Source organism: Chanos chanos, chromosome 10 (genome assembly GCF_902362185.1).
Source record: "Chanos chanos chromosome 10, fChaCha1.1, whole genome shotgun sequence".
NCBI classification, from domain to species: Eukaryota; Metazoa; Chordata; class Actinopteri; order Gonorynchiformes; family Chanidae; genus Chanos; species Chanos chanos.
The window spans coordinates 27,825,841-27,850,167 of NC_044504.1; the positions used below are offsets into that span (position 1 = coordinate 27,825,841).

Here is a 24,327-nt window from a genome sequence, read left to right on the forward strand (position 1 = left end):
TATCTGCTGCAGACCTTAAATGCCCTTTCGACACTGCTTACAGCCACATTTTACACACCCACACACCCACACACACACACACACACACATCCCTTTTTACGCCTTAGTTCAGCCAGAGGTGTTAAATCTTCTCTACTTTAAGACACTGTGTCACACAGGCCAAGCATGTTTTATGTCTGTGGTATAAAGCATGTGTGTGTCTCTGGCAAAAGTGCCCTACCATAACCCATGGCCTGGACACAGATCCGGAGACTACAGCACTAATGAAGGAAAGTGAGCACAAAGTGAAAAGCTCTGATGACATTTAACTAAAAAAACAGCCAAGGTTCCATTAGATAAGTTTTAATCTCATTCTTTAAACTGTCCAGCAATGACAGACCATGTTTAGCACCATACAACATGCACAGGAGGTCATATGTCTTAACCAAATGTGACAAACCCCTTCAGCTTTATGTAAAGCAGCCAAAACCACGGTACTGTAACCAAAGTGACCCGTGGTACTGAATTTTGTGTGTGTGTGTGTGTGTGTGTGTGTGTGTGTGTGTGTGTGTGTGTGTGTGTGCGTGCGGATGCGTGTAAGTTTGTGTGTGTGTGTGTTCTGTGTCTTCCAGTCATTATTAATATCAGGGTGGTAATGTCTGTCAGGGTGTGTCCTAATGGGGCATTTCCTTCTGTACCCCACACACACCCACATACACACACAAACACACAGGCCCTCATCAACCAACCAACAGATTGTTTATACCACAGACATAAAAAGAGTCTGAAGGAGGGAAAAAAGAGGGAGAGGCAGAGGAAAAGAAGAAAAAGAGATCCAAAAATGAAGTAATATTATGTTAATAAGTAGGCATTTCTTTTGACTTTTATGAATACCAGTGGTTTTGTTATTAATCTCAGAATCTTTCTAATCAAAATGCCTGTCTATGATCCATATTGAGGGGGGAGAAACTGAAAAGAATTGATCTGGATATGAAGTGTCTGTGGAAAATGCAAATGTGTGTGTGTGTGTGTGTGTGTGTGTGTGTGTGTGTGTGCGCGTGTCTAAAAAATGCATGTGTGTCCTCAGTGTGTAGTTTGCAAATGTAATGACCCTGGCGAGCGAAAGGGAAAGTCCATTTAATCAGTGGTGTGTCATTTGTAAGTGGCTCTGACCACTGTATGTGTGTGTGTGTGTGTGTGTGTGTGTGTGTTTGTGCGTGTATTTCCATGATTAAAGGACGGTCTATTAGGTTATTAGAGGTTGGCAAGGACCTTACATTAGGGACCTTTATATCAAAACAAAAGCTCCACAAAACATGTACCCTCACAATGGATGGAGGTTGCTAATAAAGCTGCCTGTTTCTACCCCTCCCTGAACTACTCTCATCGCCATCTATGAAAAGTGATCAGAAACTCACAAATAGTGCAGAAGTCTGGTGCACACTGCTTTTGAAATGAAATACTGTTTACCGCTTCACTTTTTCTGTAAAGTCTGATATTCAGAAGAAAATGTACATTTCTGAAGAGAAGGGGACATGAGTTTACATGACTCAAACACTTACAGCAGTTACAAATACTGCACCCAAAAACAGACAAAAATATCAATCAATGTCATAATCAACACTGTAAGGCTATACATACAGCTCTAAGAATTTATTCTAGCAATTTGATTCTTAAGGTCTTGGACCTTTACTCTTTGACGTACCTGCGTGTCGGAGGGCAAATGAAGTACTGTGTGCAGTCGCTCACTGTGATGATGCCGGGACTCCTCCTCGTAAACCAGGTCCCGGTCTGACTGCGGCAGGTTCAGGAACCGACGAATAGTACACAGGTTCTCCCACAGAGTACGGTTCTCTGGGCTTGGACTCTCTTTCCAACGTAGCAACTCACACAGCCAGCCCTTAGAGCAAGACAGAGAGAGAGAGAGAGAGAGAAAGAGAGAGGATGAAAGAGGTTTATATTTTGTCTTCTAAACTTCATAGTTTGTTGTGTTCTACTGCCCAAAAAAGAAACAAAAACAATACTAATTGCCACAATTTACCAAAAGAACTAAAGGAGAAACGGTAAAAGAGAGAGTAAAATGGAGGGAAATGAGGACGATTTGATTATCTCTGCTAGACTGGGCCAGTCTTTGACACCAGCTGTTGTGTGCACTCAACCTCCTCCAGCAAATAGTGTTAATAACCTGATCAGAGCTCTCCCTCACTCTCTCTCTCACTTTCTCTCTCTCTCCCCCTCAGCTCCTCCTGGCCAGCTGCAGCAGATGGGCCCACTCAGCCGTGACCCCCCCACCCGACCCAGACCTGCGAGACCTAACAGTAATCTGCCAAATACACACATGGCTGTGCAAACTCACAACATCTAATACACATGAAATGGACACACACACACACACACACACACACACACACATATATATATATATATATATATACACACACACATATATATATACACACATACACACAGACACAGACGCACACAATCACTGACATGCACACACACGCACATGCTCGCACACACACACACACACAAACATGTACACATGCACAACTCTGACTGAGGTGGTTACACCTGCAGACCCACAAACTGGTCTCCCACAGTGCTGACATAAACAGAAGAGGAAGCCATGTCCAAAGTAAAGTCTATTTCATGGGAAGAATTAGGAGCAGCTGGGATTGGGATCATATTTGACTAAATCAATTATCTCTCTTTGCTCTCAAATAGGAAAGGGACCTGCAAATGGTCCTAGAGCTTTCCCAAAATATTCCAACATCAGCCTTCCAAAATAAGGGCCACTTTAATGTCTTCTAAAGCGAACATGACACCGTTACTTCTACCACTGTACCGTACCTTACTGAAACGACATAGTTAGCATACTGACGGAGAATGTCGTCAACACAACAGCTGTACAGTGAAGAATGTGTCATCATTATTATTACTTTTTTTGTAGTCAAACGATATGACTACATAATCCTTCAGAAACATGAAATACATTGCTGGGCAACAATTCACTTTGTCCTGTCCCCTCCTACCACTTGTTTTACAGCTAAAGCATCTTCTTGGTGATCGGCTACAACATCTGAAGTATCACACTAAATCTCTCCAGGTGGAACACGGTGTAATTGTGTGCATCTAGAACTCACAACTCATCTCAGTGGCGCTACAAATACAATGGGGCATACAGCTGATGTGCATCTGAGTCTGGAAAAATTCTCAAGACAAACACGGAGAGAGAGAAGAGAGAGAGAGAGAAAGAGAGAGAGAGAGAAAGAGAGAGGGAGAGAGAGAGAGAGAGAGAGAGAGAGATCTGTGGGCAAAATCTGAGCGGGGACAAGTCGAGATCTGTTATATGGAAGGTATTTTTTTTCCATTGAGTCTTTGATGGTGATCTGTGGTGTAAACTATGTCTACCCCACCCCCAAGTTGTTGTTGTTTATCTGCAGCAGAGACGCGCCTTCATCAGATACAACAACCCGCAGAGAAGCCGTCTGCCCATTCCTCTCCACAGCTAGATGAAACATGGCTAATGGCATTTTCCTATAAACTTTTGAAATGTAAGATGTTTACTGTTTGGTATGTTGAAAGAGCTATGCATGAAGAGATATGCTTTATACTTGAAAGCGAATATAATGTCAAACCGAAGAATAAAAGGGCAATGAGATGAGAGAGTTCTGTCTCATTACAAAAAAATCACGAATTAATCACCCCATAACTTCTGTTGAGACTAAATGTGAGAACAGGAGAGCCAAAGAATGATTTTCTAGGAGCATTTAATGAACAAGGAAAAAATACAGTTACACATGCAATGCCTCTCTCAAAGTACTAGCCTATTGCCCTTGTTCAGTAAATGAGTGAACAGCATTATGCTCTGGTAATAGCTGCCCTCTGAGAAGTCTCTTAAGAAGCTACTTCCATAAGAATGTGATATAGGGTCCCCAGACTTAATATTGTTATCTGTAATAACAGCTGTATACATGTGTTATAACTATACTATAACAACAAATATTACATAAGGACATCACAATTAAGACCAACTAAGTCACCAACCTCTGTGGCATCTTCCAAGTTAGTAATATAGCAGTTATGTGTTATAATAAATCATATAGGTCACGTCAGTGAGTTTAGAAACATGTTACCTGGTTTAGCAGTGGTTCTCAATCCTGCTCCTGGGGGACCCCTGCTGTGCATGTTTTCCATCTTTCCCTGCTCTACCTACCTGACAGCTTAGTGTGATTAACATGCTCTTGACTAAATCAGGTGTGCTCAACCAATCAAAAGAGCCACGTAGGACTTCGGTCAGGTAGGTAGAGCAGGGAAAGATGGAAAATGTGCAGAGCAGGGGTCCCCCAGGAAGCAGGATTGAGAACCACTGGTTTAGGGGATGGTGCATCAATTCTTACCTGGCTCTTATTGGCAGCCACCTTTGCAAACAGGGCCTGAGACACTTTAGCTCTCTTCATCTCCTGCTGAATTTCGTCGTAGATGGATGAGGTGATGTTCACCAGTGAATCGAGCTTCAGTGATAGATCAGGGTTAGCACCAGATGGCTTGGGCTGTAGAAGAGTTCACAAGTTCAAGGTCAAAGAGTCAGAGAAAAGGAAAGGGATGTTGTCAAAAATATAAATCTTAAATGACTTTGGCCAAAAAAGAAAAAACTCTAGGGAGCATAACTGCAATCAGTGGAGCTTCCACAAACAATCATAAATGCTTAAGGTTACAAAATGTTCTAAGATTTCAAATCCACACTTCACAATCAAAAAAGAAAGCTCACCCCCACCCCCCACTTTGGTCATAAAACAGTTCTGTAGGATTTGCTATTGTAGTTCTCGTCTGAATTATGGTTTATTGATTTGTGTGCACTTAGGTTTTGGTATGCTGTATTTGAAGTAGTCCTGCAGGCACAGGCAAGTAATCTCACATTCCCCAGCATGGATGATAGTGAGATAAGCATATACAGACATAATAATAATAATATTACACAAATACATCTTCAACGAAAGACCAAAGAAGGGGAACTTGACTGCATCAGAGGGATTTTTGGCGTTATCTTTGTTTTCTCCTTGATAGCGTCATCAGATTTGCAAATGGTCCAAATCAAATGTCCCTCGCAAACAGAAGGGTCATATGCTCTAGTTCCAAGACCTTAATATAAACGTATCTAAACGTGGAGCAGTCATGCTGGTTTTACCCTTTCCCTGGAAGATTTCACCTCAGGCAAGCACAGTTAGTTGGCAATTAGACTGCACTACTTCAGGAAATAAAATTACTGCTTGTAAGACCTCAGTCTACACGTCCATAAAACTTGAATGAATTATGCAATGAGTTTATTCTAACTCCTAAAAGAATTTCAAAAAAGAAACATGGTCGTGCCCCTCTGAATCATGCCTTTTACCCATTATTGTTTTAGATAATGTAAGAGTACAGTTTTGTTCACATGTGCTAAAGGTGGCCAATAGGTTAACACCTAGCTTATTAAATTAGTGCTGTTTCTTACTGAGCTCTCCTGTCAAGCCTACATGAGAGACTCAGTATGAGGCACATTTAGTGAGCCAATGCAGAGGATGTTGTTGCAGTCCTCACCGAGTTTGTGACCTTGGTCTTATTCTTCCAAATAGATGCCCACGCGTCAGGGGTTAACTGTTCATCCATGCTGCGTTCCCACGCTTTCTGCACAGGGCGGCATGATGCATGGTTAGTGATGGTTCATTCTCAACGTTAAGCTACCATAAGGATGCATGTGTTTTGGCAGATTATCTTAATATGGTTCAGCTAATGCAAATTCTTCATATGGTAGTTTAACGGCTCACCGCGCTAAAGGTGACATCAAACTGTCTTTAGGGGCAGTGAGGGTATTTACATAGTTTGTTCTAGATAGTGAATTTGAGGCATCAATAGATTGTGCACATGGATAGACAAATAATACATAAAACAGAATGCAGCATGCACATCACATACAACTTGGCAAACGTCTTATGCCACAAAACAGATATTAAAATCATGTACAGATAAACGTATTCTAAACACAATTCAAATGAATTATCAATCTCACACCACAGAACTTTCTTTCACCCCGAAGACTCTGTAAACTATGCCCTGAACTCTCCGGACCCTGACTTTGAGACGCCCTCATCCAGATTACAACACAAACAAAGGTATGCAAACCCAATAAAATAGGGAGACAAAGCACATCAAACCAGATAGCACCAAAAGCAAACAAAGCAGCTTACAGACAAACAATATAGAGCCAGACACAACACTAACAGTCAAGCACGGTTACTTTCACAGCCACCCAAACAGATATGGTGATGGCTATGCTGCCTGGGAGGTATTGGGTGAGCTGCAAAATTTTGGAAAGGGTCAGTAATGTATACCTGAGAGAGTCGGGAGCCCCCAGAACCAGAGTTAGAGGTAGGGGGCAGGCCAACAGGAGGGTTCATGCTGCGTTCTCTCTCCTCCTGGTAAATGCGGTCTCTTTCACTTTCTGGCAAGTTGAGAAAATTCTGCATGGCTTTCAGGTTGACCAGCAGGGACTGGGAGGCTGTGCGAGGGTCTTCCTCTTTCCGCAAAATTTCTGACAGCAAACCCTAATGTACGATCACACACACACACAGATGCACAAACACACAGGGATATTATCATGACGGTGGCCTCTGGGAAGCGGATGCAGAAAGCTACATACATGCACACATAAGCACAAACACTCACACATACACCCACACACACTCAAGTCTACCCGCTTATCACCTGCACCACAGCATCTCTTCCACCCACTCTACAGTTGGTCTCCATGTTGGCTCTAATGGGGCATAATCCAGCCATGCAGAGCCTCAATAAACCAGGTGTGTGAGCTGCTGGGAGGGCGTGTGGAAACAGGGCAGAGGTGATCATGCTGGGTTCAGCCGACACCTTTGAAGTCCATGTCTATTTCAAAAATCTCAGCTAATCCTTGTTTCGGAGCTGCGCATCATAACTGATCTAGGAAGACTGCTAGCCAGACTCAAGCCACAAAGTGTTGTGGTCAAATGAAGATGGAAATAAAATTAAAAAAAACAAAAAAAAAACGTTTAGGGTATGAGCCTCAGCAGACATCTAGACTGAGTGGTACGAATTCAACCAATGACCAATGTCTGGGGATTTAATGCATTCTAACATCATTAAGCATGTTCAACAATTTCTGTGTTGCCCTTGCCCTGGGGGATTCAGCTAAAGTCTCCTGATTCCACAGACTGCGTCCTATAGGACTCCTTCCATCTCATCTTAACAACCTTCTTAATGTGTCCTGAAACCCATTTCACACATACACACATACACACACACACACACACACACAATCCCCACCCAACCACGCTGTCGTTTAAGCCATACCTGTGTGCGATTGAATGCCACGCGGGCAAACACAGCCTGTGAGACGCTGGCTCTCTTCAGCTCGTCTCGGACCTGCTGGTAAATGTCTGCTGAGACATCGGCTGCAGATGGGTTACTGCCAGGTTCTCCAGAGGCACCAGCTTTGGTTGGCCTGGGGATGGGTGGGTGGTTGAGAAACTGTTGGTTGAGGGCCTGTGGGTGTTGATGTGCCAGGAGGCGGCTGACGGCCAGCTGTTGGTTTATGAGGTGAGCCATGGCAAGCTGTTGGCGCACAAGCTGTGGGCTCAGCTGGGGTGAGAGGAGCCCACCTGGGCCCAAAAGGGGTTGAAGGGCAGTAGGTGGAGGCGGAGGTGGTACCTGGGCCCTGAGAGGGGGGCTGTGGTGGAGCTGGCCATGTGGAGAGGGTTGTTGTGGCTGTCCCTGGGATGGAGGCTGGGGTTGAGCGGAGTTCTGTGGGTCTCCAGAGCCACCTTTGACTAGGGAACCAGTGCTACCAAGAGGGCCGAGTTGACCCAAACTGGACAAGTGTGGAGGGGGACGCTGCCCCAGGACACAGAAATCAGCCAGACCATCCCTCTCCACTGCAGAGACAACAGGGAAGTGAAGATCATTGTTTCACTTTCTGTCACTTCAGTCTCTCAGTTTTGTGCCTCTGTGTCTTACAATGTTAAGACTTTACTTTTAAAGCCCTTTTGTCTACAGGAAGATAACTCACCTTTAATTTCAGAATTCTCACGACCTGTCCAAATCTTCTCCAAGTAGTCTCCTGACAAAAATATTCATGAATTCATCAGAAGGACAGCAATACCAACCACCCACCCACCCACTCACACACACACACACACACACACACACACACACACACCACACACACACACACACACACACACACACACAAAAACCCATCATCACTGATTGATAGTGGAGGCATGATTGAAACACTAAACATCCATTCAAACCCAAACTTCAACTTAAACTGCGCTCTGTGACTGGCAGAGACGTTATCCAATGGGATCACTCACATCTGGCAGCGGGGGCTGCTGTGTTTTTGGCTCCAGGAGGGAGCAGGGAGCAGAACTAATAGTGTGGGCACAGTGTAACCCAACACTACTCACTCTGTCAGTGTGTGCTGAGGATCACTTTATTCTCTGCCGGCTTTTCCTCACTGTGCTCTGAGTTGAGGGCTGACTTTGATTCGGTTTGCTGTGTCATTATGGTGCTTTTTTTGGGAGGGGGGGGTGGAGAACAAACTCGGGAAACCGGCCAAAGACATTTTGATGCTAAGAGGTTTATACGCTGGACTTAGGGGATAGTCTACAGAAGGCACGTACACGTTTGACAACCTCCTGCAGTAGGGAGTAATGGTTTCTACTAGACCAGAAGGAATGCTGAGTTTCACTCTCTCCCACATAAAGGGAAACATTTAAAGAAAACATGCAGGAGAGTCTTATATCTTTTACACTTCCTGTCTACACCTCACATTATCAGTGAGGTTCCTTCAAGGGAAGAGTTCTTTCCCCAGCCAGTCTACTTGTAGTAGGTCCGTGCTCCTTTCTTATTAATGCTAACTGAGATCAGGAATAGACAGGATGGACAAAGATTAGGTCTAATGCCCAATCTGTGTTCTACCTTCTCTCAAAGCCACAGTGACTAAAAGAATGCCCTCAGGCGTGTTTCCAATCATAGCAGCTTCGAATCACAACCCTAAGCTGTTTCACTGTTAGTCAGTAGGTTGGGTCTCCCCTCATTGAGTAGTCAAAAGGGAACAAAAGCAATTGGGGGAGTTTAGTTTACCTTTGATCTTCTTATACTTCTTATACCAGCGACCAAACTCCTGACACTTGGCAGTGGAGACGTTGGCATAGTAAGAACTGTTCACAATGGAAGAGATCATACTCTGGAAAAAATAAAAAGGATAAAATAAAAAAAAAGAAAAAAGGAGAAATAAGGGCAGTCTTAGGTGACCAGTTACAAACAGACGTTGAATGAAAACAGACATTTAAGGGATCGCTGAAATATACACACATGGTCAGGCATTTAAAATTGCGATGATATATAAGTTATTAAGAGCATAGCTGTGGAAAGCCACCCAAGGAAAGGCGTGCGTGCACTCAAAGACATGCTTTTCACTCTCAATGACACAGACCGGGGGGAAAGACAGAAAGCCACACACATATGCTAGCAATTGATATGAGGATCAACACCCACGCAAAGTGCTCCACTTAAACACAGCATGCACAGATACATAAATCTCAAAGATTGCACTCTCACATGGAAACGAGCACACACATACATGCGTAAGCACACACACACACACACACACACACACACACACACACACACACACACAGGCATACAAACACATAAATACGCAGTTTCAAAACAATTCTAACAATTTGAGAGAGAAGAGTTTGAGAAAGAAAAAGTATCCAGGGCAAGGAAATCTGTGTATAAGTATGTGTGTATTTAGCAATGTGACAGCTTTTATGCACCAGATTCAATTACCAGCTCCTTCCTTTTGGCCTTTTCAATGACTGTGAAAGGGCTTTAAATGTGTTACCAAATCTGGGGGTCAAAGGGCAATACACAAAGCTTAGAGAAGCCATTCTGAAATCAACTGTAAAGACAAACACAGAGCCGTGGGACAAAGTGGAAAGCTGAGGTTTTGGTTGTATGAACAGGCCCGGGATGTGTACCTGGGAGAGAGGGCACTCCTTAGCCAGCGTGCTTTGGTTCATTTCCTTCAGTAGCTCCTTCAGAGCGTTTCGCACCGTCGCGTGGTTCCACTGTTCCGACGGCAGGTCCTCCAACTTGGCAAAGCTGAAAACGTCACAAACTATCATTTCCCCGGCCCTCCTCCTGTCACCTCTTACACTTTCATAATCAATAATGCACCCTCTTCCTGGCTCAGCGCCAACCAAACAACACCCTCTCCATGGAGATGGATGGAAACAAACCTAGATGGCATGCAGAGGCACAATAACTAGCCTAATCCTCTCATCTGGAGACTCTGTTTATGTCTCCATTTTGGAGTTAAACTGCAATCAGCAGCCCTGAAAGGGCTCTTTTTTGAGCGCAGAAAATGAAAGTGTGTTTGCCGAGTTGTCTCCCGCTCTTCTGGCCTTGTGACAATGCCCTTCGAGCAACCATTCAAAAATCATTCAGTACTTCAACTCCACAGTCATGAGACGACGTGGTGGATTACAAGGAGTCCATTTTTCATGATTCAGTCAAAACTTTCAGTCACCGGTTCAGAATGTAAAGTTCAATCATTATCAGCATAATTACTTTCACAGATGAAAGCTTAGATCTTTTGACTTTTGACAGCTGAAATGTAATAATTAAAATGCCTTTGAGGCACAAGCAGCACAATGCAAAATCTGACACCGGTAAATGTTTTTCTAAACTAATATTGTCTGGAAATGTGTAACATGACTATTAACTGTGCCTGGACTAATTGCTGGCAAATAAAACATAGCTAAATGATGTCGCTCAAAAGAATTGTCAGGAAACATTGTCAAAATACCACATGATGCTTTTGTTCCGAATGCAGTGGAAATGATTAAAAGAACATATGTGGTTTTTTTTTTTCCTCTGACGGGTGGACGGGATGCTGTGAAGTCTCACCTCTGTAGCTGGATGCGGAGAGTGACCATGTGGTAGACATCCAACAGCATGTCAGCCACTGTAGCATCAGGGGCGTCTGTCAGGAAATGGATGGGCAGAGGGTTCCAGCGGCCCACCTTAATGATACCTGTGACGGGGGAAAAAGAGAGAGGACAGGAAAGAAACAGTTTGTTGAGAGTGGTTTGCTTAAGTGGAAGAAAAAAAAACCCAGAGATGGAGCAGAGGGGAAAAAAATTGGAAAAGACAGCTAAAGAGTCAGGCAAACACGGTAACTATGTAGTCTGTGCAAATTTCTTGTGTTTTTCCTTGATATTGGTAGATCTGATTCCTCAGGTATGTTAGTATGAGACACATCCGTAATCTCTGGGTCATGCCCATATCACGTGTGAGTTCACTGTATACGTGTATGTGCATGTAGGGAAGAGAGACAGAGGGCATGCCAACCACTTAAAAAAGCATTTGGATATATACCTAAGAGCCATAAATGTTACTTTATTACAGATGAGTAGATATTAGTTGTGCTTATACTCATTAATTTGATATGAGGGCGTGTATTTCAGGATGAGTCATTGTGTAATGTTTATGAGCCTCTGTGTGTGTGTGTGTGTGTGTGTGTGTGGCCATTGCACAATAAATATTTGAAAGAGAGTAAATCTCTCTCTCTCTCTCTCTCTCTCTCTCTCTCTCTTTCTCTCTGTCTTACTGTCCATCTATCTATTTTTCTATCTTTTTATCATTTACTTCACTGTGGAGCAGTTCATCCCAGGTAATAAATGCAGGAAGAGGGGACAATGAGGCCAATGATAAAACCTTATCTATTAAGGCCTTATCAGGCCGAGAAGAGGCACCTGACACGCAGGACTGGTGGCCGCCCCATTAAGCAGTACATCCCAGGGGCGCCGGTGCATTTTTACAGCCATGCCAACGTGCAAGAGCAGCCGTGCAACGGTTGAGGACATTCTGAGACCAACGTGGCGTTGACTAACAACGTCAACGTCAACGTCAGCCCCCCCTCCATCCCAACCCCCCACCCCCACCCCCAACCACCACCACCACCTTCCTCAACCCCCATTAATAGCATGTCATAAAACAGGTCAATGGTTGTTTGATTAACCCAAATTGAGTGCTGTAAATGCCTTGCCCTGTGCAAAGGATGGGACGGTTGTTTATGACAAGGGAGCAATCCACTATGCTGGGTGTCCGTGAGTGAGAGCGCGGCCCATCTTTATTAGCGCCGGTGTCATCTGATTGTCTTTGAGCAAGGTGGGCGGGGACAGAAACTGTCCCAGAGTGACCTTGGAAAAGAGAGCGTGGGTGTGGGCGGGGTGCTGCTGGGCTGGGCTGAGGTGTGCGTGTGTGTGTGTGGGGGGGGGGGGGGGATGCCTGTTGCTTCCTCTTCTTGGTATTACAAACAAGTTCGTGAGAGGGATGTGTTTACATTTAATGTCACAAAATGTGAAAAAAAAAACAACAAATCTCTTAAGTTCACGACAGTTAAAAAGCAATATCTCAACCTATTAAGTAGGCTACCCTTTGAGATTAAAGCAGAAATCATGGGACCAGTAAAATATTAAAACTACCTCAAGCACCGACCCATCGATGCTGAATCAAGTCTTAGGTTAAATAGCCTGACTATATAGTCGCATGCTACATAAACGTTTCATGGTGTCTGTTAAACAATAAGTGAAGGATTTATTTCAAACTCGCAATTGTCTGCATTCTCAAAGCAGCATGCAGACAGTATGAAAAAAAAGTGAAAAAATTCCAATGTTTGCCCTTCCACCAAACTGAATAAGAGAGAATCAGATCTCCTTTGCTCTTGGAGACTCTCTGGATGCCAAGCAAGGACAAAACATTCAGCTGGCATACCATCAGATGAAGGTCCTGCAGGTTTTTGAAGAAAAACACGGTGCCATTAAAAATGAATAAGCTGAATCTATTATTGACTTTGCTCTATTTATCTCCAGATGTCACAAGCATTGTCTGAATGCACTTAACATGTAAACTGGACCCTCAGCACATTGCATTATTTACCTTACTGTTTCTTTCCAAAACAGACACACACCCACAGACACCCTCCCCAAGACACACGCAAACCTCTCTCTCACGCACATTACACACACACACACACACACACACACACATGCTTATATACACTAGTCATTACATAGACTGTATAGAATTATATAGATGTGCCTACACGGAAGTGTTGTACTGAAGAGAAAGTAAAACCGTAGGATGTTTCCTCACTGGTAAATCCCACACTCATGTATACATATATAAGGCATGCACACGAAACACACACATGTGCACACACACACACAGACACACACGCGTGTGTGCATGCGCGCACACACAAGGCCTGTACACACGCACCCCTTGGTCTTAGTACAGCCTGGCTGAAGCTGTGAAAATTAAACAACACTAATCGCATTACCATTCACAAAATGAGACCCAGACGCAGCCTTGATTGGCTTCTTTGTCTGTCTTCCTCTCTCCCACTCCCCGTTCTCTCTCTCTTTCTATCTCTCTCTCTCTCTCATTTCTCTATGCAGTCTGAGCTTGTTTCTGTAATATGAAGAGATTCAGCTGCAGAGGCTGCTGAATTTCACACAGACATCGCAATGGATGACTAACCTTCTAGCATGTGGAGTAGTGCCACTGCACATGTGCCGTGAGAATCCATTCATGCAGATGAGCAACTGAAAACCGATGCCTTGACAATGAGATATAAACATCTCTCGTTCGTTTCTATCAGTATATGGTCTGCTTTTGAACATGCACAGATTGAAATGACATTACATGACCTGCTCCACTAAAAGTCTCTCTTCCTGGGCAAATGTGAAGGCACTCGTGCCACGGAGACTATCAACCTCACCGACTGGAAGTCTCTCCTCTCTGATTTACGCACAAGGCCTAATAGCTATCCGGGAAGTCTCGTGTTTGTTTCGCAATTCCAAAGGTATTTGTGGAGATGTATTCCCCAGATACAGAATTAGAGAAGAGAAGCTAACAGAGACAGATGAAGACAATTTGTGTGTTAGTGTCACTCCCCCTCTTCAGATCTCTCGCTTCTTCTCTCTCTCTCGCTCTCTCTCTTTAGTCTGTGTTTATATTACTGGCTTAGCTTTGATTTCAGAGGGAAGAGCCTGTTTTGCTCATTGTCTCTTTGTGGAACATTAGATGCTGTTGGCCGCAGACCGGCTGTGCCTTACAGTCACCGTGCTCACTCAAAGCCGTGGCTCTCATATTCACAACCGGAAAATTTTTTTACCCAGTGTTTTGTTAAATAAGATCATTGGGAGAATAGGATGATATAGTTGATGCTTTTAAGACCGAATAACCAAGTAACACACAAGTGATTACAACTCTTCACAAATCGCATTCAACGGCCCTTCTGACTGAGTCAAGTCACTGCCCGAAGATGTGTGACTTAATGAAGATCTATATACTGGCCAAAAGCCAGCTTTGTGCTCTGACCTGCTCGACTGAATCAGTGAGATTAAACAACCAGGTGATTACTAGGGCCTTATTTCCACTTTAGTTCTTTTAAGACAGCACTTTTATAAGTTACTTTACATACTATTTGTAAGCACTTTTTCAATTTTTAGTTTGTCCTTGTGTAGCACGCATACAATCACTCAGACTGTGGTAAATCCATTAATGAATCATTTTTAACTAGGAAAATGCTCTGCTTTGTCATTTTTTTTCCACCATTAAAGACTATAGTTCCCCTTGCCACATTAAAATTCCTACTCCCAGCGCTGTCTTTTCATGTGGCAAACTGGTGGCTTTGGCTTAAGCCTTTGTGTAACCATCCATACACATACAGAAATATACATGTACACAGAAAGACAGCAGCCGTGCTCTCTCTCTCTCTCTCTCTCTCTCTCTCTCTGTCTCTCTCTCTCTCAAACACGCATACACACAAACTCACAGTGTCCAAAAGGACAAGGACTTGATAGATCACATTAACTTCACCATCTTTGGCTGGAAATAAGTGAAGATCCATGTGTGTATGAGTCAGACAGACCACAGATCTCTGCACTGTCACTATAAATCTCTTAAGTGCTGCAAATTATTTGTGTGACCATAAAAATCAGCGGGAGAGGGGAGGGGAGGTGGGGGGGGGAGAACACCAACAAAACAATTTCTATTTCGTGCAAGTAATGTGGCAGTCTGACTGGAGAGAAACTTTGGAGGTTTTTGGCCCCAACGGCCAATTAAAAATGACTAATCGTGGACACCATCCATAGGAGCTGACATTTGAACTTGATCGTGATTGATTGATTTTGATTGGCTGCCAGGTGTGACAAAAGTCAAATAAAATGACATCCATTTTCCGTGGTTGGCTAATACATTCCGATCGTTGTAATCAATTTGTTAGCAAAGACAGCCCCTAAATGCAGGCAAAGACAACACTGTACTCTAATATCGCCCTTTAGTGAAAAGTCCATAAGTTTGTCCATAAGTGTTATAACTGACATTTGAATTTCTAATAGATTTTTTTTATCAGAACTATATTTACACACAAGTACAGCTTCCATATTAAAATAGCAAAGTTATATGTCAACCTGTTTTACAAGGTGCGTTGTTTTGTACATCACATTTGGAAGTACTGATCTTTGCAATGTCAAGTGGTAAACGATGTTTTGATCAAACTTGTGACCTGGATAGTGGTTTGACCCTTAGTGGCTCCATGTCGAACGTGGCAAGGCAACAACAATGCAGTCCCGCAGTAACCCGTCACCAATGTTAATTGTCTGAAGCCTTAAAGTACAGGTCTGACCCGTACGCTTCTATAAAAGAACTCAGACCCTTATAATTGAAATAAACAATATCTCCCAGTTAATTACCGGCCGGGGCTAATTAAAGAAAGGCAGTGGTGCTGGTAGTGGAGCTTAAATATACCACTGGGAGAGAGCTATGCAGGACACAATTCAAACAGGGAGAAAATAACTGGGACTCTGTGTAATTTTGGTTGTGGACCGCAAAGGAAAAAATGTATAATTTAAGCCAGAAATTATTCATTTAACATAAACGCTTATTTTAAAAAACAAAAAGTATTCATTTGAAAAGGAGGGCTTTTTTCCCACTCTGTGTTTGTATGTGTATGTGTGTGTGTGTGTGTGTGTGTGTGTGTGTGTGTGTCAGGAGAAGGTTGCACAGGGTGAATAAAGAGACAGTTTATTTCCCTTCCATGGGACAGTTAAGAGAGTGTGTGGGAGTGGGTGTGCCTGTGTGTGTGAGTGTGTGCGTGTGTGTGTTAGTGTGCCTGTGTGTCTGAGTGTGTGTGCGTGTGTGTGCGCGCGCACGTGTGTGTATGTGTGTCTGTGTACCTAACGAACTGTCCCTCTGTTGTTTGGCATTCATTATGTCGTTTCTTTTCATTTTCCTACTCTTGTCTTTTCTTTGGTTTGACCTGTTGTATACTGAGAAGTGTGGATTGTCTCCGAGATGTTTGTTTTTGTGTGTTGTAATGTTTCGTTTAGTCTGCTGCTCTCCTCAGTTCTGCTGTGTTTTGGGAGGAGAGGCATTGAAGTGCTGAGGTGACCTCTTGCCCTTTTGTTTTCAGGGGAGAATATGACTGGGATTTTCCCTCAATCTTGGCGCCAGAGTTTGAGCCACAGACAGGATTATTTAGCTATCAAACTCCTGTTAAATGTTTCTTCTGTTTGAATCTCCAATTTGAACAAAGTTCCGACGTAAATGACACAGATACACTGTATTTATACACAATTATAAATAAACACTTCATTCCAGCCATTCATTCACCTGGCATTAATTAAATATATTGAAGCTATTACATTGTGTAACAATCACTAATTTAGTGGTAGATGCAGGGTATAACTAAAAGTTTAAAACAATTATTTCCACACACTGTTCAAGTTTACATATTTGGAGACCGTATTCCATTCTCTGAATAGTAACTAGTAAGATGTTACATATAAACGGGTCTTACACATATATAAAAAGGAACTGAATATTCAGCAAATTGGTTAAAAGAAAAATGATATGTATTAACTATGCATTGTGAAGTAAAGGTATTCTCCAACTGTAAATATACCACAAATGTTAATATGATCTCCCCAGTTAGAGCATAGAGTAAGTTTAATGTCACACCTGGCTATAACCTATGCCATGAGCTACAAACTATGACTACAGCTCATAGAGAGATTAAAGAGATCTCAAACACTATAAGTGGAGTTGGAGATGAGTTTTCACAACATTGAGTATTTCATCTTGTACATAACTGAACATGGCTAGGATGACAGAACAGTCCGGTTGCATACTCTACTTCGTGCCTCTTAAAATTCAAATGAAATGACCTGTTTGAATGACCTGGTGCTTTGACAAACAGACGACATTAACCCACCTTCTTAATCAGGCTCCCAACTCTATTTGAAAACTCCAATTTCTGGAATTTCTCAATTTCCACAACTCTTCTGAGTTAAGAGCTTAGATCAAATTTGGTTTTGGAGGTAGTAATACGGCTTTGGGAAATTCGTAAGGTAAACGGTAATGTCTTTTGTTACCGTGGATCAACTTGGAAAGATTGCCCACTTGAAATTTTCTGCATACTTTACAGAACACAAGTAAACTCTTCAGTCTTTCAGTAGATGACAACCATGTGTATAACAATAAATTATAGAGTTATTATGTTCCTTCTTGAGCTCGAGTTCTCATAAACATTCTCAAACACACAGAAATAAGGACACACACTGTGCAAGCAAAGGCGTAACGGACACACACACACACACACACACACACACACACACACACACACACACACAACACACACTTATTATTACTGCCACATGAAAGTACCACATTTTTTCCCTCTCCACCTCCTTTGTTCTCTTTTAATGAGATTTTCAGACTGTCTCTGATTCTGTTGTGTTGAACAAATGTCCTTCCTCTTTCTTTCTCAGGGGAACATGAGCAGACAACAGTATATCAAATTGTTCCTCCTGTCAACAAGTCAGCCCTGCCTGTACTCTTTGTCTTAGATGTAATAATACATAGTTCCATTTAATAGATGAACTAGGTTAAGACTCAACATCTCTGGATATAGTGAGAAGATGATCTGGACCCGAGATCAGTGATCTCTCCCCTACTCTAGAAGGTGGTGTTGATCAATGCTAAACTTCAACCGAGCCTTTCTTTTTTCGTTTTAACACAACAGTTCTTCCTGATGTTTATTCTTAAGACACTGAAAGGTTGGTGCACTTGAGCAGGATCTGGCTCAGTGGACCAGGGCTTAGTGGATTAATGTTTTTCAACATTAGGAAATATAACTGAAATGTACTGGATATTTACTTAAAATTATGGCTGATTTTAGGATTTATTCAATAAATTTCAGTTAATTCTTTGACCTGATATTAGATATTTTCACATTCTTGAAATATCAACTACATAATGTACTCTCTAACTCTGGGTCAGTTTATACGTTTTTTGTGCTGAATGCCTTTCAGAGGTTTTATCTGGTCCTGGAACAGTCAAAAACTCACCATGTGCTTGGACAGCAGAGCTGTGAGAGTAGCCTAGGGCCAGCAGTGCTGTTTCCACCAGCTGAGAGAAGAGAATGTCTTTCCTGATGAGCACAAACTCAGCATGTTCTTCCCTGGCCTCCCCCTCACCTGCTACACCTGCCACACCTCCGTCCACTTGCTCCACCACACAGAACACAGGAATCATCAGACCTAGAGACAGAGACAGACAGAGAGAGAGGGGGGGGGGGGGGGGGGGGGGGGGGGAGAGAGAGAGTTGCATTATGGTAATGCATGACAGTAAAAACTAGGGGGCTTAATACCTCCTCACACAAAATGACAAGTCTTAAGTACTTTTATATTAGTGCAAAATCATTTTAAACAAGCAAGCAAATAGACAAACAAATAAATGAAAAAAACCCTCTAAGTTTGTTAGTACCACTCGCAGTAGTTTTAAAGTTAGCCAAAAACAATGTTTTTACAGTGTCAAGAGTTCTTTAATTATATTAGAGCTCCAATGGAACTAATTCAATAAAGATTTGTTTTGCGACCAATAAATAATAATAGAGTTGTACTCTGAAGATATATAAAAGCAGAAATCTTCTGTGATGCCCTTGTATTTTGTCACTATTAATGTACCACACTCAGGACACTGAATGTTCAACTTGAACTGTAAGGATGAGGGTGTTTTTTACAGGGAGTGCTTAATGATTAATAGTGTAATCATTTTAATTTGAATAAAAGGGTCAAGGTTGATCATATATCTTTTCTAAAGCTGCACTGGCCCATGCAAATCCACTGTCTGAACCAACTGTTTGAGTTCATTATAAAACAAGCGCATTCACAAATCACTCGCCTGGACACCTCCCTGTTCTAAGTTTACCCACTGTAGTTGATATGACCAGAGACTGATGTTAACAGTTGGGATAAATTTAGAAAATCACCTGCAAGTCACAACGGTCATGCAAACTTTTCAGCCACTTTAAAAAGAAGCAGTTACTTCTAGGGAGCTGCTTATGACTGTAAACTCTTTGTGGGAGATGTATTGAAATATATGGTAAGGTATCAGATTATTTGGCAAATGACATTATAACAGAAGACGATTCAAAGAACATACTCGGACAACCAACTGCCCACAGGTATAAACACACGCATGCACACACACCCAGACACACACACACACACACACACACACACACACACACACACACACACACACACAAACCTCTTCCCTTTTCTTTTAATACAGCATGGGTGAGCCTTGTTCATACTTAGCTGATTAATGTGTATGTAGCACCCAAACATACCTCAAAATACACATACACCCCACCCAGCTTTCCTTCAGTCACACCAAGAGAAACATCCCTCACAAATCCCTCTTTTTATCCCTTCAAGTGTTGTGTTCCAGGGCCTTCTGTCGACTTGCAATTAATTAAAACCTTCTAAAGAAATGAGGGACTGAAAGCATCAGGCAATACCCCAGCACGAATAATAAGAGCGGAGCCGAACAACGCACAGACACACAGTTACATGCACACGCACATGGACTGACACACACACGCACACACACACGTTCAGGCTAATACACACACACATTAACACACACACACAAATACACATCCATAGAGCAGCCCCCGAGTCCCTTGTTTTAATCAGTCAGTTCCTATATTTCTATTTCCTTTCCATTAATCATCCCAGCTCCCAGTTCAGAATGCTCTTATGGAGTGAATTACAGACCGTCGGCCTGTGCCAATTCAAGTAAGTGAATTTTCCCCAACAGGGAAATATAACTGTCAACATAGAACAGCTCCCAGCATCTTTCTCTCTCTCTCTCTCTCTCTCTCTCTCTCTCTCTCTCTAACACACATGCACACACATGCACGCGTGCGCACTCACACACACACTCACACACACAAAAACACACATGTACACATGCATACAAATACAAACAGATGTGGAAATGATTTTATGTATGACAGTGCTTGTATGTGTCTATGTGATGTTCGTGTGTAGGGGGTTGTTTAATATTAATAATCTAATATTTTGGTCAACTATTTTTCATGTCAAACATTTCAGATGCCATGCAGCCTGTAGCTATTGCAGTTCAGACTGGAGGAAAGTGAAAAAAAACGTCATTCACTCGAAAGAAATTTAAATACAAGTTTGGGGAGGAAACATAGCACAAAATTTACAAGTCTTGCAACAAAAAGAAGTTATTCAAATGGTCAACAATGTTGATATCATTATTTAAAACTCTTTGAACTGGAAACATGAGGACATTTCTAAAAACCTTTATTATTATATTCCATACCAGATTAATCTGATGCCAGATTAATCAATTGATCAGTCCATTAATCAATCAATGACAGAAAAGGGAAAACTAGCCCCTGACACAGACTACTGCCAGCTTTTGTGTACATGCATACTTCTTTGTATGTAAAATAGTGCATGACTTTTTGAGTCAGTGTGTCAAATGGGATCTCCATGTGTAAGTAAGTAAGCCTGTGAGGCATATGGATTGTGTGTGTGTATATGTGTGTGTGTGTGTGTGTGTGTGGTCCTCTCCTCTGTGGTTTGGAGGAGACACATTGAGTTTCCTCCATTCACAGACAACCTGTCATTTAGACTTTCAGAGCGCAGAAAGGGAACCCTCTCTGTCTCTTCTCTAGTCACATTCTCTTGCTTCTTCTGTGTCTTATCATTCCACAGTTCTCTCTCTCTCTCTCCCTCTCTTTCTCTCTGTCCACCTCTAACTGTCATCCTTTTAAGGTTTCCCATCCAGATACAGGGATATCTAGGTGACTAATAGAAAGGAAAAAAATTCTCTCTCTATCTGTCAAACACACAAAGAGAGAGAGAGAGAGAGAGAGAGAGAGAGACCTGTAGACACTGACCTTATGCTATGGTAATGTTTTAAGCAATTATTGAAGCTGCTGTAATGCTTTACGTGCTTTACAGACGATTCTGAAACGATTGTTATACAATCGGCCCTCCACATTCGCGCGGATTGGGGCGCAGGACCACGGCGAAAGTGGAAAAATCGCAAATGTCTCTAGCCTCCCCCCCCCCCCCCCCCCCCAAACCTTAACTCTTAATACTGTAGCCTATATTTATGGTATAAATGATAAAATAGATTAATAATACAAATATTTTATGCACTTATGACTTACTACATTTTTTTTTAGTTTTCTTTAAGTTGCACCCTTGAATAAAACGATGTCCGAAACAAGTGTGTTGATACGTTTTCTTTGTTTGTTCCGTAACAGCATAAAAATACACACCACTTCGACATTTTATCTCGCTCTGTACTCTTATTAAGTTTTATTTCTTCTACACGAACTCTCTACTATACCGACAAGAACCTCGTAACGTCACTCACTAACTCCCCTTCTCTTAAAGGTATAGCGGCAAATTGTGTCTCAATGCAACAGCATAATAACCCAAAAAAATCTACATCCTGGAGGGGACACAAAAAGTACAACTATGGGGGGTATATCACACTGACATTTCTAGTCTACGCGCGTCGCCTGCGATTTTCCGCAGTAAACCGCAAAAGTCAAAGAAAAAGAAAATCCCATTTAATTATTGATGTCAAACTCGAATAATCAAATCCGCGAAAGTTAAACCTGCGAATGTGGAGGGCCAACTGTATTTAATACAATATCTAAGATCATTGATGCAACATTCATTACTTGCAATTCCTAAACAGATTTAGTTTAAAAAATATCAATAATAATCTTTTAAAACCTCTTCAAGCTGTCGTAATCATCTGTGCTGCACATATAGTTAATAAAGGATGATCCTGTGTTGCCAGTTTGTGCTACTCTGGTATAATGTAATGGGTGACATAGCGTTGAAGAGGATAACACCATGAGTGTTAAAAGGCACAGTCATTTATGAGGGTGAGCTGTAAAAAAATGTGTGCTTGATTAATAAAGTCAGTCAAGACCATAACCTCTCTCTCTCTCTCTCTCTGTTCCTGCTTGTGTGTGAGAAGTGGAGGTCACTGCAAAGCACATGAGACCACCAGCACCAGTCTAACACACTCACACACACACACACACACACACACACGTGCACACACACACACACACACACACACACTCAAATACACAATCATGCACACACGCCTTGATATTGCCACGATCGATAACCTCCAGAGGGGAATAAATCAGATTTATTTAGAGGCATTTTATGCAGTAAACTTAGTGCTTATATCGCTCCCACAATGCAACTCTATCTGACCAGTTCACTCCAGTATGAAATGAAATTGATCCACACCAGGGGTTGTGGGCACACCTTTAACAGAATGTATAAAATCACTCCAACAGCCCTCACAGATAAACAAAAAAAAGTGAAGAAACTATTAATACTCAAATGTGTTCTGATGAACAACACAATTGGGCAAGACTAAAAATTCACCATGCTATAAAAATGTTATTAAGGAAGGCTACTCTAAGTACCGACTGATCTAGGATCAGTGTCACAAAATCATTTTGTCAGTTCCGGTTGGTCCATAAATTTGGTGGCTTTTATACCTGAGAGTGATCCAGAATGAACCGCTTGAATGAGATCTTTATTGAAAACAACAAGAACTATGATCTGCAGAATAGTCTTTCAACCAAAAGTGTGATATCACCAGTCTGTAATAACTAAACTTACATTTCTCATGAATATTTCCCTCTACTCACACAGAATCTCACTGAGTATCCACTGAACGTTCTTGCTCTGTGTTGACAACGTACCTTACATAGGCTCTAAGAATGGTCTAGAACCCTTGTGTCTCATCCAGAAGTTATAGAAAGCTCTGTAATATGCCAGAAGTTTCAAAAGCTTCCAGACATCTCTCAGTTGTTCTAGTACCGTACCAATAGTACTGGCATTCTATAAATTACTACAGACATCTTAATTTTAACAATCAAATCCTGGCTACAATATTTAAGACTCGCACATACTTATGCAACACACACGTAACTAAATATTAAACCAAATAAAACCAGTGCTATATCAGCAATATGGATTTGTGACAATCAGTTTTCCGTCTTCCAAGTTTTGATGAAAACCCCAAAAAGTAAAATAAATCCTACTTTTAAAATCCTCGATCTGTTCTTTAGGAAGTTCATCGGTGAATAGGAGTCTGGTTTGGCACTGTACAATGTAGCGCTATTGTCGATTTCAGTTCAGTCCCAGTAATTAATCATTTGAACTGAGGTTTGAGTTGCTGAGCTGAATATGGGCCAGATACTATTTGACCACTTAGATCCTTGGCACTGAGTTACTTGGACTGAAAATAATGTCGCTGGGGGGTTCTGAGGACGATGAGTTTTTACCTCCTAGGGGTCTTTGAGGGGCTCCATTGTGGCGACTGCGGGGCCCTGTGGGACTCCCATTGAGTTCCATACGTCCCATCTTTCCTGGTGGGGGGCCACAGACGTCAGGGCTGCTCCCCCCACGGCGTTCAGGACTGTCCCGCAGACGGGGGCTCTCCCCTCCTCCACGCTCCATCCCCCTCCACGCTGCAGGGACTCCGGCCAGAGGGAAAGGGCCTGAGAGAGAGAGAGAGAGAGAGAGAGTGAATGGTGGGGACCTAAAAAACAGATTCTATGGTTTTGTGAAAGAAAAAAACACCGCTGTCACCACCTTGACATTTATATTTCACGGAGAAAATGTACACAAACACACACACACACACACACACACACACACACACACACACACACGTATTGATATTTTTGTGGGGAATTCCCACTGGCTCCCACTTTTCTGTAACTAAAGAATGCCAACCTAATGCTAAGCCTACCCTAATCCTATCCTTAACGGTAATATCTTTATTTAAAAAAAAGGAAAAAACAGCAACTGTCCC

General features: G+C 42.3%; 1 protein-coding gene across 1 annotated transcript in view; it reads right to left on the reverse strand.

Moving 5' to 3' along the window:
• Window positions 1-23,969, reverse strand: part of satb2 (SATB homeobox 2) — a 28,993-nt gene extending 5,024 nt beyond the window's left edge. Inside the window, exons 1-11 of the mRNA XM_030787005.1 lie at window positions 23,795-23,969; window positions 18,486-18,677; window positions 10,975-11,101; window positions 10,044-10,167; window positions 9,142-9,244; window positions 8,063-8,113; window positions 7,348-7,928; window positions 6,354-6,566; window positions 5,563-5,649; window positions 4,383-4,535; window positions 1,685-1,879 (exon numbers count right to left, since the gene is read on the reverse strand). Coding sequence (XP_030642865.1) covers window positions 1,685-1,879; window positions 4,383-4,535; window positions 5,563-5,649; window positions 6,354-6,566; window positions 7,348-7,928; window positions 8,063-8,113; window positions 9,142-9,244; window positions 10,044-10,167; window positions 10,975-11,101; window positions 18,486-18,677; window positions 23,795-23,969 — 2,001 coding nt within the window. The remainder of the gene's footprint in view (window positions 1-1,684; window positions 1,880-4,382; window positions 4,536-5,562; window positions 5,650-6,353; window positions 6,567-7,347; window positions 7,929-8,062; window positions 8,114-9,141; window positions 9,245-10,043; window positions 10,168-10,974; window positions 11,102-18,485; window positions 18,678-23,794) is intronic.
• Between the last annotated feature and the right edge of the window lie 358 nt (window positions 23,970-24,327).